Raw genomic sequence first — 18,316 nt, 5'->3', positions numbered from 1 at the left:
TAAGACCTAACTTGGCTCATTTGTTAGGGAACTTTGAACATATATTATGAATCAAGTAACGGAACAGAAAAATCCCTGTTCTCTTTGGCATCATAATAAGATAAACAATACAAAAAATGGTGCAATGAAATTTTCTGAGTTTCACCCATGACACAGAATCTATCTGTTTCTACATGGAAAGTCTCTTAAAATAATAATAAAAAAAAGCATGAAAAGAATCTTTGCATAAAAGTATTAATAAATGGAACAGTGTTTGTCAATCATAGACAATACAAGACACTTATGATTTCATCCTCATTAAAACGTATTTCATATTTATATCCATTTAATCTCAAGTTTGCAGTGCTTTCTATATAATTTATTTCATTCTTTCCATTGCTAGGACTAAAAGAAACAAGGGAAATCACTCCAAGTGATATGAAAACAAACAATTAAATTACTTTGTTCTTTCTTTATTAGAACATCACAGAGATTTAATATTTTGATCATACTTATTTACATGGCATGTGTATTGATATTGTGGATACATTCAAACATCAGCTAAAATACATTTTTTTAATATCTTGGTCTAATTATGAACAACTGCCTAATTAGAGCATTGTTCATTCATTTGTTGATCCTTCCAAAGCTCTAAAAAAAAATACCCCCAAAAAGCCTTTGAAAATTTAACACAAAAGCTATCAAAAAATTTACCCCTCTTAAAATTCATAACGAATATTACAGGTAAATATACTTGATAAAAGGAGGTAGACCTTGGGTAAGGGATGTAACTCTTGAAATCAGTGTTATTTTTGTATCATATTCAATTTCACCAAAGTCTATCAAGCTTTCATTTCAAACAAAATGAAATCAGTCAAAGTTACTATGAAGCTTATATGAGATTTATGTAAAATGCTGTATACAAACGTTCCAATGACTTGTAAGAGTTGTGTCCCTTACCCTATGTCTGCCTCCTTAAAATGAAGAGGGATCATATTCAGGAACAATTATTAGTGAAAAGTTTTAGGCAGACAAGGTCAAAGCTATTAACACAACGAAATATGTAATTGTGGAATCTACTGTTGTGTAGCCATGCCTAAACAAGGAATATTGGCTACTATTTCCTTAGGTAGTAGAAGAAAGGTACCACTATCATGAATCATCAATAGTTAGTTCATGCTAAGAATATTAACTACTACAAAATATTCTCTAATAATAACAAACATCTTGATAAAGTTAAATGCTGATATGGGTTACCAATGTTAATTTAGTTATCAAATTAAATAAGGCCCAGCAAAGTTAATTTCTTTGTTCTCAGGCCATTTTTTATGAAAAGGAGGCAATTCTATCAAATACCTTTTTATTGCTGAAAAAATGTGATGAGGGTGGTTTTACCTTGTTTATGACAGAAAAATGATTTTAAAAAATGGGCAATGAGTCACCCTCAGAAATGATATGGGAAGGTCTAAGAACAAAGTAATTAATTTTGTGATGGCCAGTGAACAATAGAATGTCTTGTGAATAACTGTTTAACCAGTAATAACTGGCAAATCTAGTCTAAACCAATGAATAATTTTTAAGGTTCTAATGAAATTATATATCTAACAAGACAAAAAAAGCATTCGTACATTTTGACAGAATGGGTTCAAGTAAATGAGACAATTGCACATTTGACAAGTCAAATGAAATAAGATGTACACAGTACACGTATTTCAATAAGTAAAATAAAAAACTACCACTATGAATTATAAGTCTATAATCTTATTAAAAACTAGATGCAAGAACAACCTTTGCAAGTAATATCACAACCTTCCAGAAATATAATATCTTGGGAGAGAAAATGGCTTTTTCTATAATTCCTGAAATTACTTTTTCATTAAACCAATTGTTCAAACTAAAGAATACTGAGCACTAAGGATTTTTCAGAGGATCCCAATCACATAAATAATAAAACAAACAGAAGATTTGACACATTTTCGAGGAGTTGTTTAAGGACATTTTTTTGTGGTAGAGCCCACAGTTGTTCAAGTTTATGAAGACAAATTCAACCCAAGGAGGGTATAACAAATCAGAAACAGTAAAAAATCGCACTTATGCCATCTTTTATGGTCATGAAAAATAAGATACATGCATGAGCATTACAACTATGTCTCATACTGCATTACTAAGGAACTGTGTATACTATGTACTAAGGTAATTTGCTCCTTCTATCTGCCATTGCACATGATCAGTGATTTGGATTAGAAGGGCCTTATTTCAGCTGAAAATATCCCATTACAATAAGAATTTTATACAAAGAATGTTTTAAAATGGCCCCTTAAAATTCTTAGAATCATTAAAATTACCCTTTCTCAAAATTTTAATCTTCATCCCTGTGTGACAATGGGGAAAATAAACTCATCAGTAAAATAAAAGATTATCAGCAGTTCAAGAGAATAGGAACAATTACACAAGTACATAGAGTAAACAACAGAATGGAGTAAAGCATATCATCAAAGATATTTTTCTGTATTGAGAACATAAATATACTTATATGATACAAAGAAGAATAAATAATAATGTATAAAATAAGAGTAAAGAGTATATTCAGATCTATAAATAACTATCAGAAACTTTCTAGCAATATTCAGATCTATTAACAACGATCAGAAACTATGCAGTCAATCATTCTAACAGCCCTTAACATTATTTCATACAAATTAAAAAAAAGACTTACAAGTCTGCAATTGCAAAAGGAACTTTCTAAATAACTTTGCATCAGGACATAATCTAGAGGGAAAATCAGCAAAACATTCTCCTTGTTTGTGCTCACTTCTCCCATTTGTCTTTGACAGGAAAAAAGTTTTTGTATTAGATTACAAAGCAAAACTTTGAACATTGTTATTTTTCAAACAAAATTTATTAAAACTTTTTGTCATCTATGTCTAGATTAAGCCCATCCTCCCAAGTCCACCTTCACTCCCTCAAACCCCTGACATCACTCATTCAAACTTAGTGAGAATCATCCTGCGCCATCTAGAGAGTTTGAGGGAACTAAGGTGGACTCAAAACCCTGACTTGGGAGGATGGATTATGGCCCTGATTTGCAGTTGTAAAAGGAATATTTGATACCCAGCAATCAAAGATAATACCTAAGGGGGCAACTGTCTTCGTTTGAGAAATAAAATCAATTTTAAAACTGTACGCAAAGCTCACTAAATGATATCCCTACTCCCAAACACAGAGATCATAAGATCAAAATATAAACAAGCTTATCAAGCTGGAAGTAGATGTTGTTTGTGTTGGAAATTGACATACAATGTTGACATACAATGTTGAACAATATGACATACCTATAGACAGCTTTTGTCAAAATATAAAGTGGCTGTGATAAAAAGATAAAAAAAAAATACAATGAAAAATGTGTGGACTGACAGACAGACAACATGATCAGTTCAGTAAACAGCTTTATTCAATCAAGATTGTAGGAAGCATTGAACTAATGCAGTAAAATTCAGATACTATTATGTGCATTTAATACCATAGTATAATAATGATATTAGTATTAAAGTAGCACTCCAGATAAGAATCATGCAAAAGATGATTCATGGGTAAAAAGCCAACATATTTTTATTTTTGATATTTTGTTTGAATTGCCATAATAAACAGAAATTATTATTCAGTTTTTTGTATACCCATGTTCTTAGGAGCTAAAATTATATAGAATGCACTGTAGATTTCAAAATTAAGGGAGATAACTCTGTAAATGACACTCAAATACAATAGAATCTATAGGATTTTCAATGTGGATTATCTCCTAAGAGCAGGCAGATTGGAATGAATAATTACACATTTCATGATATGGACCCATAAAAACAGCTTAATTACAAAAATAAAAATATGTAGCCTTTTTTGGGGTGTATCACATTTTTCAGATTTTGCATGATTCTTATAAAGATGGCTATTTTAAAAAGAGGCAGATGTAATTTCAGTTTTTGCAATGTTTCACTTCTAAAATGGTGAAAAATCCTCAAAGTAAATTCACTATTATTATGCAATTGACCCTATTACTGTAAAAGTATTTATATTTGTGGGTATCAATTTTAATAGATAGCAGACAAATCATTGGTTCCTGGATTCTTGAATTCATAGTTTGACGTTTCCCACATTACAAATAAACAAAAAAAGGTATTTTGTCGAGAATTTAATTTCATGGATTAAATCAACCACGAAATCCATGAAAATTGGTACCCAACCAATATAAGTACTTTCACAATAAATTATTCTAATTAATAATATGCCACCATAATTTCAGAATTAACAATAAATTCTTCAAAATAATTTCTTTTCACTGGAGATTTAGAAAAGCAATGTATATCTGACTAATGTACATTAAAAATATGGTTATGTATCTACTGTTTCAGAATGATCTTAAATGATTTTTTTTTCATAATGATTTCATATCATTTATGTTTGGTTAAAATGATCATGCTGAATGTCATCTTAAACAAAATAATGCAACCAGTACAATACAATAACAAAACTCTGTAATGTTTACCTGAGAAATAAAACTGACAATAATGATATAAATAAAACAGCCATGATGGTCCTCTTACATTAAATGCAATATCAGTTTGACATACAAATTATGTTTTAAACAAATTGTATTATGGAATGATTATTGGTATAAATCAATACACATGAATGTAGTATGAAATATCTGAAGCAATAGTTGTCCATGCACTTATTCTTAATCATTGTGGAAAGTGTATGTTTTGCAATTTCTTGAGTACAGTTTTTTTTTCAATCTGACAAAGATAAAAGCTCAAATGAAAAATAAAGTTTCACAAAAATATATTTAAAAAAATTGTTATACCTCAATTGTGTGTGGGTATCATGTTTGCCTCTTGTTACAATGTACACTGTCAGAGAGTAAATAAAATCTTGAAATACATATGTAAGATTTCACTATCTGCATTAAATTTTATGATATAGTGGTACAATATTATTGTTTCTATAGTAGTTCAAACAATTGTTTCTATTTTCTAAAATGTTAAAGTAAACAGTGCCTCAAACAAAAGATGACAGTAAAACAACAATGATAAGATTTAAGGGGAAATACTTTCTAAATGCATGTTTAAATTCAATTTTGCTAGTAGAAATTATTTCCTTTTGCCAAAATCTATACATAAATGTATGTGTTATAAGTTCACTTCTGAAATAACCCAATAAACTATGACTTAGCCAGAGTCATTTTTCAGTACTCACTTATACCAAGTGGAAACATATCCTTCAATTCAATCCCTGAACAATGGGTTAAGATTACTTAAAATATATAAAAGTACATTTTACAAATAATGGTACTGATACTAACGTTTGACCACTGACATAATTTTATTTAACAGTGGCATCTCCAGAACAATATCAACTGTTCATATTTTCAGGACATTCTACAATACTTGAAATAATCTAGTTTTATGAATTTCATAAGAATTTTAAAAGAAACAAGTAGAGATTGTCTTGTGAAAACATTTTAGTACATGTTTACCTGTACTGGTAGCCAAATTAATAGGCCCAAAGAGGAGAAAATTACAAGGGGTTAGTACTATTTTACAAATATACTAATGAAAATTTTAAATAAATATAAATTCTTGAAAATGTAAAATGATTTGCATTAGTAACTCAATAAAACTATTCAACTCTTCAATAATATCTAACGAAACATAATTTAAATACATGACTTAATAACTTTGCACCATTGAAACACATAGGTATACACCCTGAAAATAAATCAGTAGACATGGTTTCCATGGTGATATGGATCATGTATCAACATCAAGATCAGAGTCTTCACTATCAACATCATCACCAAGTTCATTAGGGTCAAATGACTTTAAACTGGAGCTCCGAGACTTAACTGCTGATGGAGTACTTCTTTGAAGTCTGAAAAAAAATCAATCACAATTTAAGTATGTAGTGTAAAATCAGAAATAACACAAGATGTCAAATTTTGTAGCCAATTTCAGAAAGTTCAGCCAGCATGATTTGTGGATGGAAGGATGAAAGAACAAGGTTATACCATAATACATCATATTTTGTCAGAAGACATAACTATAAAAACACTGATATTATTTCTTTAAAAAAAAACTTCAGACTACAGGAAAAAAATGGATACACAATTATCTTTGTTTAAACAAGTTCCTTTATCAATGTCTTTTACAAATTCATCAATTTTCAGCAAATGGGCTTTTGTATTAACTCAGTACATCTTGTTGAGAAAATGAGATATAATAGAGAGCATTTTTCTATTATCTACAATTTTGAAAGGATAGTGATTTTGTATTAATGTATGTAATTGAAATTGGCATTTAAAAATAAGTGCATGAGAATGTTTACAAATTACAAACCTATTTTGTGCATGGTTTAACTGGACCTGTAGGTTTTCAACTTGTTCTTGTAGTTCATCATTCTCCCTTTGTTGTTTCCGTACAGCATTACCTTGAGCATCAGCCTGTAAGATATTTACTTGTCATCCTTTTCAATTTCAATTTTTAAAAAATAAAAAATCTACCAGTTTGTACACATGTATTCTTTAGGGATGACAACAAGTATCCAAGCATTTATTTTCAAGTCAGCCTCCCAAATAAATGGTCTCCTCAATGGATATTTCCTATTCAAACTTTTGTGGATAAAAATACTGCATTGTAATTGAAACAATTTCAACAACAAGAGGCTCCCAGGAGCCTGAATAACTCACCTGGTTAAATTTTGCATATTTTAAGGGCAATAAACAAGGAGTTGTCCAACAATTTTGACTCAATAAGACTTTGGTAGGATTTATCATAAGGATCATTTCTTCAATTGAAAGTTTCTATCTATCATAGTTTTCATGATATTGGCTGAAAACCAAAAACTTCATTTGTCACCTTTCAAGGGCAATAACTCTTACAAGGAGTCGTCTGACAACTTTGATCCCTGAAGACTTTTCTAGGCCTAATAACAAAGAAGATTTTAGTAATTGAAAGAATTTGGCTAACCCTAACAGTTTTGGAGATATATGAGAAAAACTACTGTCTGACCCCTTTGTTCTGTTTTATTTTTGTAACAGCGGCTATATGTTTTTTTGCCAGATCAAAAATGCCTACATAAGTTCTATGCAAGAAACATTCATACCAAGTTTGGTTCCAATAGGTCAAGTAGTGTCAGAGGAGAAGAGTTTTGAAAAATTGTTAACGATGATGATGACAGTGACGACCATGACGGATGCCAAGTGATGGCAAAAGCTCACATGGCCTTTGGCCTGGTGAGCTAAAAACGTCAAAATGGGCAATAACTCCAACATGGCCAATCAGATTAAAATGAAAATTGCAGATAGATCTCATCAAGCTGAACACTTTTACCTTGTCAGAATTTGGCTGAACCTAACAGTTTTGGAGATATAAAGAAAATCTACTGTCTGACCCCTATGTTCTATTTTTAGTAATGGTGGCCTTTCTTTTTCTGGATCAAAAATCCCCATATCAGTTCTATGCAGAATACCCCAAGGAACATTCAAAACAAGTTTGTTCCAGTTGGTCAAGTAGTGTCAGAGGAGAAAAGTTTTGAAAAATTGTTTACGACCTTGGGCCAGGTGGGCTAAAAAGGTAAAATGAAGAATAAAACATTTTTTCAAATATTATTATGTACTTGAATATCAATCCTAAGAAAATCACCAAACTGCAACAAAATCTAGAATTTCAAGCTGTTTACACTGTTTTACAAGCATACATATTCAGGAAAAGAAGATCCACAGATTGCAGATTTTTCTACACTCCTTATTTTCGTCGTTGACAAATAAATTTCAGAGATGGGAAAATTTATGAATGTAAAAAAACTTTAGACCTCAATTGGTTCAGGTGGCTAGTGAAAGTTTTATTACCCCATGTTTATTACCATTCTCAACAGGTGTCAAAAAATTTGTTAACACAGTAACTTAATCCACTGATCACACATGCCAATTAGTATTCCATTGTTGACTTACATAAGTTAACATCGATTTTAATTTTTACAGAGAAATCCCTTTACTTCTAATTACTACTGTATCAAACTGACATCAAAATTTATTATCTTATACATTTGTGCATCCAAGTTGCAGTGGAAACACATTTCATTACATCTTGTAATTTACAGCAATCAATGAAGGACTTTTATTTTGCTGTCATTCTGTAAATGTGCAACTGTAAACATTTGAGATCTCTTTATGAGAATGAGACTTCATTCCAATTGAGACTTCGAAAAAGTCAGGTAATACAGTGTGTATGACTATGATTTGGGTATAAAACATAGTCACGTTAGATAGGAGGCTGTTGAATACAACATATCAAAATATTTGTCGGGATAGTTATGAAAGGTTGGATAAGGGAGGAGGTTGCTGAATAAAGGTTGTCATTCGACTGTACTGAATATCTAGTGAATGAAGTTATCTTAATGTACCTCATCCTCTGCTGTGGCTAGATCTTTTTTAAGTTCCTCAATTCTGACCCTGAGTTTCTTTACATCAACTTCATACTGCTCTGCTCGTCTCTTACAATGTTCTAATTCTGTATTTTTATCTTGCATAGATTTCTTCATTCTGGAGTAGGCAAGCTTTAAATCACTCAGCTCCTGTTATTTGCACAAAAAAATCTAATATGACATTTATAAATGTTCAGATCATTTTGTACTACATAACAACTATTGATAGATAGAAAAGTATTCCAACAGAGCAATCAGGCAACTGTCATAGGTTTAAAAATGTGAATTTTACGCACTTTGAAACAGTAAGACCCAATGCATATCTAGACTTACACCCCTTTTATATTTAAGTATGGTAAAATAGTTTATTCTAAGTAGGAGCTATAAATCTCAAATATGTATATGAATATTGCAAAGTTAGAAAGATATTGGTTCAATACTGCTCACAGTATATATTGCTAAAAATTGGCTTAACTGCAAAATCCATTGCACACATTCAATATGTATACAAATTCTAAGCAGAGTATGAAAAATAATGTTAAAAAAGTCATTATTATAGATTATGCAAAGTACGTACTTATAGCAGCTACTAGGTTTGTTGGTAACAAAAGTGAAAATTAAATTGTCAAATTTTATGTCATTGAAAGATCATACATTCCCTCCTGCAAAATAATATAATATATATATGTGATTATTCAGTTGTATGGTACCTTGTTTTTAGAAGACAAATCAGTCTGTAAGTTCTTTACATCAGAATTTGTCATTGCTGAAGTTTGTTGAGATTTTCTTTCTAACTGATCTTTAAGATCTTCAATCTGTAATCTTATTTTCTTATTTTCTCTTTCCAAAGCAAACTTGTCTGTTTCCAATCTCTCTCTTTTTCCATATTCTTCTGCATTCTCTCTCTGAAGTCTTTCAAGCTAGAAAATGATATGAAATATAAATCAATCATTTAGAATTTTCAGAATAAAAGACTGAATAAATGTGTTATATCTATCAAATGTTAGACCTCACAATAACTCTATGAATAATAAATAATAAAAATCTTTTATTTGTTGCATTCCCCTGGTGTTAAGTTGTTAGTTATGGCCAATCAAAGCCATAAACCTACAACTAAACAAATTAGTTTTACAGCACATTAAAATGCATTAGTAAATTATATAAACTACAAACCTCTCTTCTTAGTTCTGGGAGTTTTTCTCTCCATATCAGATCTACTAAATAAAACAATACCTCTCTCCTGAGTTCTGAGAGTTTTTTCTACGTATTAGATCTACTTTATAGACCACATACCTCTCTCCTGAGTTCTGAGAGTTTTTTCTACGTATTAGATCTACTATATAGACCACATACCTCTCTCCTGAGTTCTGAGAGTTTGTTCTCCACATCAGATTGACTATATTAACCACATACCTCTCTCCTGAGTTCTAAGAGTTTTTTTTTCTCAATATCAGATCCAGTGTATAAACAGCCTATCCCTGTCCTGAGTTCTGAGAGTTTTTTCTCCATATTAGGTCTACTAATATAAACTACATACTTCTCTCCTGAGTTCAGAGAGATTTTACTCCATATCAGATCCTCAGTGTATAAACAGCCTACCTATCTCCTGAGTTCTGTGAGTTTGTTCTCCATATCAAATCCAGTGTATAAACAGCCTACCTCTCTCCACAGTTCTGCGAGTTTTTTCTCAATATTAGATCTACTATATAAATGACATACCTCTCTCCTGAGTTCTGAGAGTTTTTTCTCCATATTAGATCTACTAACAGCTTCATCTTCTAATTCAACAGACAATCTACTTAATTCATCTTTGTTGTTTTCTTTTAATTTTGTTATCTAAAAAATATTCACTAAATATAGTTAAATAAAGTGAGGGAATACTTATTAAAAGTTAAATCAGACATCATTTTTCACCTTTAGTAATTCCAAAGCATGCTTAAAAGTAAGCACCGGTATATTATTAAATTTCACTTTCTAATTCACTACAATCAATCTGCCACATTTTACCTATTCAACACAACTGAAGCTGAGTTAGGTGATCTGTTCAAGTAGCTTCAGATGAAAAGAGTTTTGAAAAATTGTTAACGACAACGGATGACGACGACGGACGCCAAGTGATGGCAATAGCTCTAATGGCCTTTGGCCAGGTGAGCTAACAAGAGTCCCCAGGAACCTGAATTGCTGACCTGGTTGAATTTTGCCTTTCAAGGGCAATAAATTAAACAAGAAGTTGTCCAACAATTTTGATTCAAGAAAACTTTGATAGGACTTATCATAAGGATCATTTCAACAAATGAAAGTTTAAATCTATCATAGTTTTCAAGACATTAGCTGAAAACTGTAAAAAAAAACAAAAAAACCTGTCATTTAAACCTGTCAACAGCAATAACTCTTATAAGAAGGCGTCTGACAACTGTTATACCTGAAGACTTTTGTAGTCCTAAAAATAAGGATCGTGTTTCAGCTATTGAAAGAATTTGGCTAAACCTAACAGTTTTGGAGATATATGCGGAAAACTACTGTCTGACTCCTATGTTCTATTTTTACTAACAACGGCTATGTTTTTCGACAGATCAAAAAAACCTACATCAGTTCTATGCAGGACACCCCAAGGAACACTCATACTGAGTTTTGTATCAATTGGTAAAATAGTGTCAGAGGAGAAGATATTTGAAAGAAACAACATTAAAAATAGCAAAAAACGTTGAATAAGGGCAATAACTCCAACATGGCTTTATAGATTAGAATGAAAATTTGATTGCATATAGATCTCATCATGCTGAACACATTTACCCACGTCAGAATTTGTCAAAACCTAACGGTTTTAAAGATATATGTGAAGAAACTACTGTCTGACCCATTTGTTTTATTTTTAGTAACAACAGCCATGCTTTTCGACCGATCAAAAATATGGGGCAAAAATTATCCCAACATTCAAAAAATAAAACCAACTTTTTTATTAAGAGGAAGATTTTAAACTGCCATGACAAAGGTCAACAGATAGTACAAGCCATCATCAGTCAACTTCATACTCATAGCGGTTTCAATGAATGGTTCCAAGGCTCAGTCATTAAAAATCTATGGAAACCTGAATTACACACAAAGATGTCTGTTCAACAGGAAGTTTCTGATGGCATTTCTAATTTTTGGGCTAAATACACTAAGTAAGTAAGACTGGTAAAATACTTTGTGAAATTTATTTTGGGTTTTTTACATGGACTGCTAAAATATGTCCCAAATTGGCACCTCCCAGAACTAACCCATTATTTTGTGGTTAAACGGTTCCCAATGGAGGGAAAGGTTGCAACCACCTCAGTAGTCTTGGGTAGCATGCTCACCTTGTGTGTGGGAGGTAACAGGTTTGATCCAAGTTGAATCATACCAAAGACTTTTAAAATAGGTAGTATCTGCTTCTCTGCCAAGCTTGCAGTACTAAGGGGATCGATGACGACTGGTTGCCTTGAGTTAGAATAATGTTTCTAATTGGGGTGACATGCCTACCTGTGGCTGCAGAGTTAGAAATAGTAGCCTGCCTGCCAGCCCATGACTGGCTTTTTTTTGACAGGACTGGCCAATTTCAGCAAAAATTATATAACCATATAGTAAATATATTGAAAAATTGTATTCAGGACTGGCCAGAATTTGAGTGAGTTTCCTATCCTACCTGTGGGCATTGCTCTTGTGAGCTACTACAATAAAAATCTGGCTCGGTGTATAGAGCAGGTACAATGCAGGGACCGTTCAATTGGTCCAATGTTCTTGTCCTGCATGAACTATCTGCTATAGGAGGCTAAACTACAATCAATCAATCAATCATTAGTGGGATTACCAAGAAAAAAGTACATGGGTTAGAAGTAAGATTTAATGACCCTTGCCTGTAAGCAGGTCATTAATGAGAATAAAACTGGTTGCATCTAATCCTCTCCCTTTTATCATAAGAAGCATGTATCTGCATGAACCCAATATAGTCTGGTTTACTACTGAAACAAAATACCTCCAGTAATGCTTCTTGTTTTGATTGCTTCAGTTCATCATACTTAGTCTTTTGACCATTCAGTTCTAACTGTAATTTCTCTATTGTCTTCATCAACACTGACTTTTCACTGTAATTAGAGTATAAGAAGTGGAATAGCAACCTTCGGACATTCGTTCAGATTTCTCTTTTGCAGGAAGAAACATTACATGTATATATCATAAAGGTATTTGAAACTTACATAAATATCTTAAAAAAATTAAGGTGGATTTCATGTGGGAAACTAGGAAGAACTGTATTAGCACACTAAAACTGATGTCCCCCTTTCCATTTTTCATAGAAACACCTCCTTTCCATTTTTCATAGAAGCACCTAATTTCAAAAAATCAAACATTCATACAAAAGGTCAATGTCAAAGGTTATAAACTGTGAAGCAATACATTAACCTATCATGATATTCAAAAGCAAGACATCAAAAAAAAAGTTAAAAGATAAAAAAAGTTATTGCCTTGACAAAAAAATTGGCTTTAAAAATCTATTATTTAACCTTAAGGTCAAATAATCAGGTTAAAGACGACCAACTTTCAATGGTATCTGACACATTGTCTTCATATGATCTTCTTACATACCAAATATCAGGAAAATTACGACCTGGAGAAGAAACTGGCTTAAAAAAATAAATTATTTGATCTAGAGGTCAATGGTCATGGTCAAAGGTTACCAACTTTGCTAGGTAACACACCATCTTCATATGTGCTATCAGCATACCAAATATGAAAAACCAATGACAAAATATAAAAAAGTTATGAAGAAATGGACATTCAGAAATCAATTATTTGACCTTGATCACAGGACAAGGTCAAAGCTCACTAACTTTGCTCTCCATTTGATCTACATACATAGTAAATACATGTGTATCTACTTTGTTTAAATTTTGAAGAAAAAAATATTTGAAAGTTAGGCATGTTCTATTGCTCTAAAAGTACTTGTAGTTTGATTTTTTACTTTTATTTATCTTCACAAAGAGATTTGAATTCTATTAAGATAAGATATTTTTTGTTTGTTTCCTAAGTTCAACATATGTAAGGCTTAATCAAAAAAAGGTATTCCTAACACTACATAGGTACATTAAATAAAGTTTATTCAATTCTAATTCTTGTCAGACTTTTAAAATTTAGTCTTTGCTTAAAAATAACCACAACATTTCATAAACAATACAAGGCTGCAGAGGTTCTATGCTTTATACAATTACCCTCTCTCAGCAATCAAAGTCTTTTGTGCTTCATCAAGCTTCAGCCCAACAAGGTTCACTTTTTCATCCATTAGCCCTGTATCATCTGACTCAGTGTCAGATTTTGGATGACTTTTCCGCCTTGAATCAATTCTGGGTGAAGCCTTACTATGTTCACTATCGGTTTTATTAGATGTACTTATGTCAGATTTCTTATCACTTTCAGTATCAGCAGCAGCAGTACCCAAAGAAATACCTAACTTGCTCTGCAGCTCTACGTTCTTTAGTTTTAAATCTTCTGCCTGTCTTTTGTAAGTTGTACACTCTTTAGCCATGGCCTCTAACTTGGACCTTAATTGTCTATTTTCCTCACGGGCCTTGTTCCTTTCATTTCTAACTTTACTCCATTTTTCTCTCCAGTTGGATGTACAGTCAGACCACCATCTCATGGTCTTCTCCATCTGGGTGGCTCTAGCTCTTGCTTCCTCCAACTCTCTCATTCTAATTTCATCTCGATCATCCCAATCATTTTCAACATTTGACATCTGAGACATTTGTGGAGTAATAGTTCCCTCCCGCGAGTGGCTGGATGGAGCAGGTGAGGCAGGTGGAGGTGGCCCAGTGGCACGTAAGTATGCCACATCTCCTTTTGTCATGTTTGGTTTGATTTTCTGACTCATCTTTGGCAATTCCATAAGTTTACTGCATATTCAGACTATGATGGGTCAATGTGGCCATCTTAACAGAGAAAGAAATAGAACTACTCATGAATACTGAAATCTGAAATAAATATACATGTGGTTTTTAAATCAAATGTATGGCAACAATATGCTCTTTTATTGCAAAATCTATACGCTACATAAATGAAGAACAAAGATATGGATGTTACAGTGCTTATAAATAAGGAATGCTGTACATTGTTCACTTTTTTCATAAAAATAGTAATGCTAAAACTAGACAAAAAAAAACCTATCAATATATAAATAACTGCAGCAGAAACAGTCTCATCTCAAGCTGCAGTGATCCCAGAGTTCAAGGGCTTGTGAAAGCTTCATTGACAGAAGAAATTGGAAAATTATTTGAGTGCATGGCTAGTGGATTTTTTTCTGTGCTAACCTTAAGAACATTATACAAGTGTACATAGATAGTTAGTGCCAAATACTGGTTATAGTAATGAAAGAATGGATATTTTGTATAGCAATAGTCATGAAAACAATAGATGTTTTGTCAAATCCAGTGACAAGGACTAGACCAAGATAACAGACTCTTCTGTTTGTTTTGTTTCATTTTCACCTTTAGTTTATTTTATATGTTACTTGAGTATAAAGGGGCAACTCCTTCACTGTACCTGTGTATATGGATGTTTTGGGGCAGCTTGTCCTGTGTTATGCGGATTTTCTTGTCGTTCATAGAAAACCAATGGGTGGCCTTGGGCTGACATTTTCATCCCAATAGGGTTGTTGTCTCTCTGACATTTACACCATACTTATTCTCATATCTTGTACAAATTGAAACTAGGAAGAACTGTTTTAGCACACTTAAACTTATGTCTCCCCTTCCATTTTTCACAGAATATTAAAATATTTTAAATATTCCAGGGATTGAATTTCAAATTTTGTTTCCACTAGCTAAATTTAGCAAGTACTGAAAATTTACACTTGCTAAATTTAAGTTTTTGGAGTTATTTCTGGACTTTACCTATACGACATGTACAGTAGAATTCTACTAGCAAATTTTAGCAAGTGGAAATAATTTCTTATAGCAAAATTGAAATTCAACTTGCATTTAGCAAGTATTTCCCCTTAAATTCGATCACTGCATTCATTACGATGACAATCATGTGAAAGCAAGAAAGGGTACAGTAAATTTTGTTTATGATTATGTCTAAACATTTCCTGACATATATTACTACAACATTCACCTACAAGGTTATGCACAAGTCATGAAATAAGTATGTGATTCACCCAATTACCAAAAATCAATTTTCTATCGATTGACATTCACATAAAAGGTCAATGTCAAAAGGTCATAAAAATGGCAAGCAACACATCATCCTATCATGATATACCGGAACCCTAAAGCCAAATACCAAAAGCCTATGTCAAATGACAAACAAGATAAGAAGAAAAAAGAGAAATGGGAGAAAAAGACAATATGTCCCTCATTGGGTGAAGAAGACACATTATTAGCTAAAATATACACACTGAAACTATAAAAGAATAATTCACCAACAAAGACTTCACTGAAAAATGGGAGTATGAACGAGGTCATACATGTGCCTGTTAACCTATGAAGCAGTTCATGTGGGATATTCTCCCTCACTGATACTGTCTAATATGAGAGATTTTAATTTAAAAAGCAAATTTTCTATGTAAAAAAATCAATTATTTAGTATTTTTCAATGAAAATATAATCATTTTAAACAAAAACCTCCCACATATCACATTTTTATGCAAGATATTCAAAATTGTTCATTGATTTTGTGCTAAATACACTAGTAGGGTAAGCAGTAATTACAGATTTATTGTTCCAGAAATAAGACTCATATTTAATCCTATACTACCTCACCAATTTTTGTGATGTAGTATAAAAACTTCTTACACCTTAAAGCTAATATATCTGCTTATGAAAGAAATGTAGGTGCACCAGAAAATGGAAAGCATTACAGTAAACATAATTTACCACTAAAGGCTCTAGCTAAAACTTTAACAAATGGAATATGGTATTAGAGTTTTTACAATGATAGACATCAATTTGAACTCAAGGGCAGGACTTCTGAAAACAAGAAATTTGACCACACTGATGGGAGTTCAACTCTCACATCATGTATGATGTATGAAACATATGTGCCTGTGGCATGAAGTAATGGAGTTCTAGTAAAAATTTATACAGCAGATGAATACAATCATAAAGAAGTTCTCTTTAGAGGGACAAGACATGTGTACCAAAATATTCCCATACTACATCCATAAAGTTAAAGTAATTTAAAAATCAATCAATCTTGCTTAATCTTTGAGAGACTAGAATATCAGGCGTTCTACACAGGGACTTATGGTCATCAGTTAGATCCATAAAATGGACAAAAATTGTACTAGAATGCTGTTTTAACGATTTTTACATAGTTTACTACCCATGGCCATACACTAAAATAACACAAGGGAAACAGGCTGCCATCTTGGATTTCACTACCTTCTTCACTTTGAAAACCAAACAAGAGAGTCAAACCTCTCGCTAAATGCCATATTTTTATTTTTAACTGCATAGAAATGATCTCTGTCTTTTCAGTACAGTAATGCAATGGGAACATATTTTAAAGGATTTCATGTTGATCCATCCACTAGTGGATCCTTCCCCAATCATAAACTTGATGCATCATGCATTAGGAAATCATACAATTAAAATATTGAACTTAAACATTGAAAAAAAATTATCTTATCCTTTTCTATATGTATTTTCTTAAATTTTATAATTTAAAAACAAACAGATAATAGTTCATAAAATAATGTTATATTATTAGCAGAAGACATAATTGGGTACATTTACAATAGTTGCATATGATTTTTACATTACAAAATGAAAAGTTATTAGTCAATTTAAGTCATTTTTTATCATTACAGGGTTACTGTTTTCCATTTAATTGTTTTAATCAAGATTTCTGTGAATGTATACATGTAAATGAAACAGCCTGCAAACCAATTCATGTCTTTATCTCTGAATGAATATACAAAATCTTATAGTTTTTTCAATTTAAATACTACCATGAAAGTGTGATGACCATAGTCATAAATAAAATTGTCTGTAAAAAACAAGTTTCAGTACGTGTATATGATACTAAATTTTATGCACATAAATTTATATGATATAATTATTAGAGAGGATGGATCAATTTTGGGACGAATCGACTGGGGAAGAAACAACTTCAGAACAGACGAACTTGGGGATGGAAAAGTATGGGGACAGATCAACCTGCTACATTTTTTAAGCACAGAAATTAACCTCACCTCTTTGAAAGCAATTACTGAGTGTTAAAGATGCTGCATCAGCAAAATAAGTTTAATGGAAAGAAAGTTTACATGTTGTACTAACATCAGACAACAATAAAAAATCACTTTCCGAAGGCCTGTTTTTCCTCAGTTTAGAAAACAATTAACTACCGTGATACTGTGAGTCTTAGTATACGGTATACCCGTTTCTTTGTTATTGAAAATTGTGAACATTGTAGACACGCTGAAAGTGCCTCCAAGAACATAAAATTACCTTATCTTTCCCAAATAATGTGTACTTCTATAGTATAGTTGGGCTAAAATCCCGAAAATATGCTAGTTTGTTTAGTAAACTTTGTTTAACAGGGGTAATATAGTATAGGGGAGAAAAACCCATTACAAAAGGTGTGGAAGATTTTTTGGGTATTTAGTTATACCATTTCTGAAACGGACCTTTTTACTTGACTTGGACTAAAGTACTTTATCATTACTATCTGACGGGGTAGACAAAAAATTCGCCGTTCTAACAGCGTGTGACATAGACTGGTTATAAATATACATTTCATGCTTCTTTACATGAATAAGGATTTTATTATAATCAATACATATGACAAATGTTTCTAAAGGATAGCTGTCAATATTCCTATTTTTCATGCCTGGTCGTTCAAATATTTGATT

At 31.9% G+C, this 18,316-nt stretch overlaps 1 protein-coding gene across 2 annotated transcripts; it reads right to left on the bottom strand.

Moving 5' to 3' along the window:
* Nucleotides 1-436: 436 nt before the first annotated feature.
* LOC148616347 (coiled-coil domain-containing protein 102A-like) lies at nucleotides 437-18,158 on the bottom strand. Of its 2 annotated transcripts, none has more exons than XM_088583264.1 (8): nucleotides 17,913-18,158; nucleotides 13,677-14,393; nucleotides 12,446-12,554; nucleotides 10,171-10,287; nucleotides 9,162-9,371; nucleotides 8,431-8,601; nucleotides 6,366-6,469; nucleotides 437-5,901 (listed from the first exon to the last, which is right to left on the bottom strand). In XM_088583264.1, exons 2-8 carry the CDS (start codon nucleotides 14,348-14,350, stop codon nucleotides 5,781-5,783), a joined length of 1,506 nt encoding a protein of 501 aa, XP_088439390.1. In that variant the 5' UTR covers nucleotides 14,351-14,393; nucleotides 17,913-18,158; the 3' UTR covers nucleotides 437-5,780. The 2 variants fall into 2 exon arrangements, with proteins under 2 accessions (XP_088439390.1, XP_088439389.1); XM_088583263.1 differs by having other exon boundaries at nucleotides 13,677-14,435; nucleotides 17,913-18,026.
* Nucleotides 18,159-18,316: the final 158 nt, after the last annotated feature.

The sequence above is a fragment of the Perna viridis genome, chromosome 5 (assembly GCF_037379345.1).
Source record: "Perna viridis isolate PV_CMFRI_1.1 ecotype Kerala chromosome 5, ASM3737934v1, whole genome shotgun sequence".
NCBI classification, from domain to species: Eukaryota; Metazoa; Mollusca; class Bivalvia; order Mytilida; family Mytilidae; genus Perna; species Perna viridis.
Note: the sequence above shows the minus strand (reverse complement) of the source record. Positions and strands in the feature narration are given on the sequence as shown.

What these genes read in the sequence shown, in the direction of transcription:
- LOC148616347 (XM_088583264.1), bottom strand. Translation starts at nt 14,350, where the DNA reads ATGGAATTGCCAAAGATGAGTCAGAAAATCAAACCAAACATGACAAAA. An exon ending in ATTTGTCTTCTAAAAACAAG is followed by an intron (nt 8,602 to 9,161) that starts GTACCATACAAC and finishes TGCAAATAACAG; the next exon opens with GAGCTGAGTGATTTAAAGCT. An exon ending in TAGCCACAGCAGAGGATGAG is followed by an intron (nt 6,470 to 8,430) that starts GTACATTAAGAT and finishes AATATCTTACAG; the next exon opens with GCTGATGCTCAAGGTAATGC.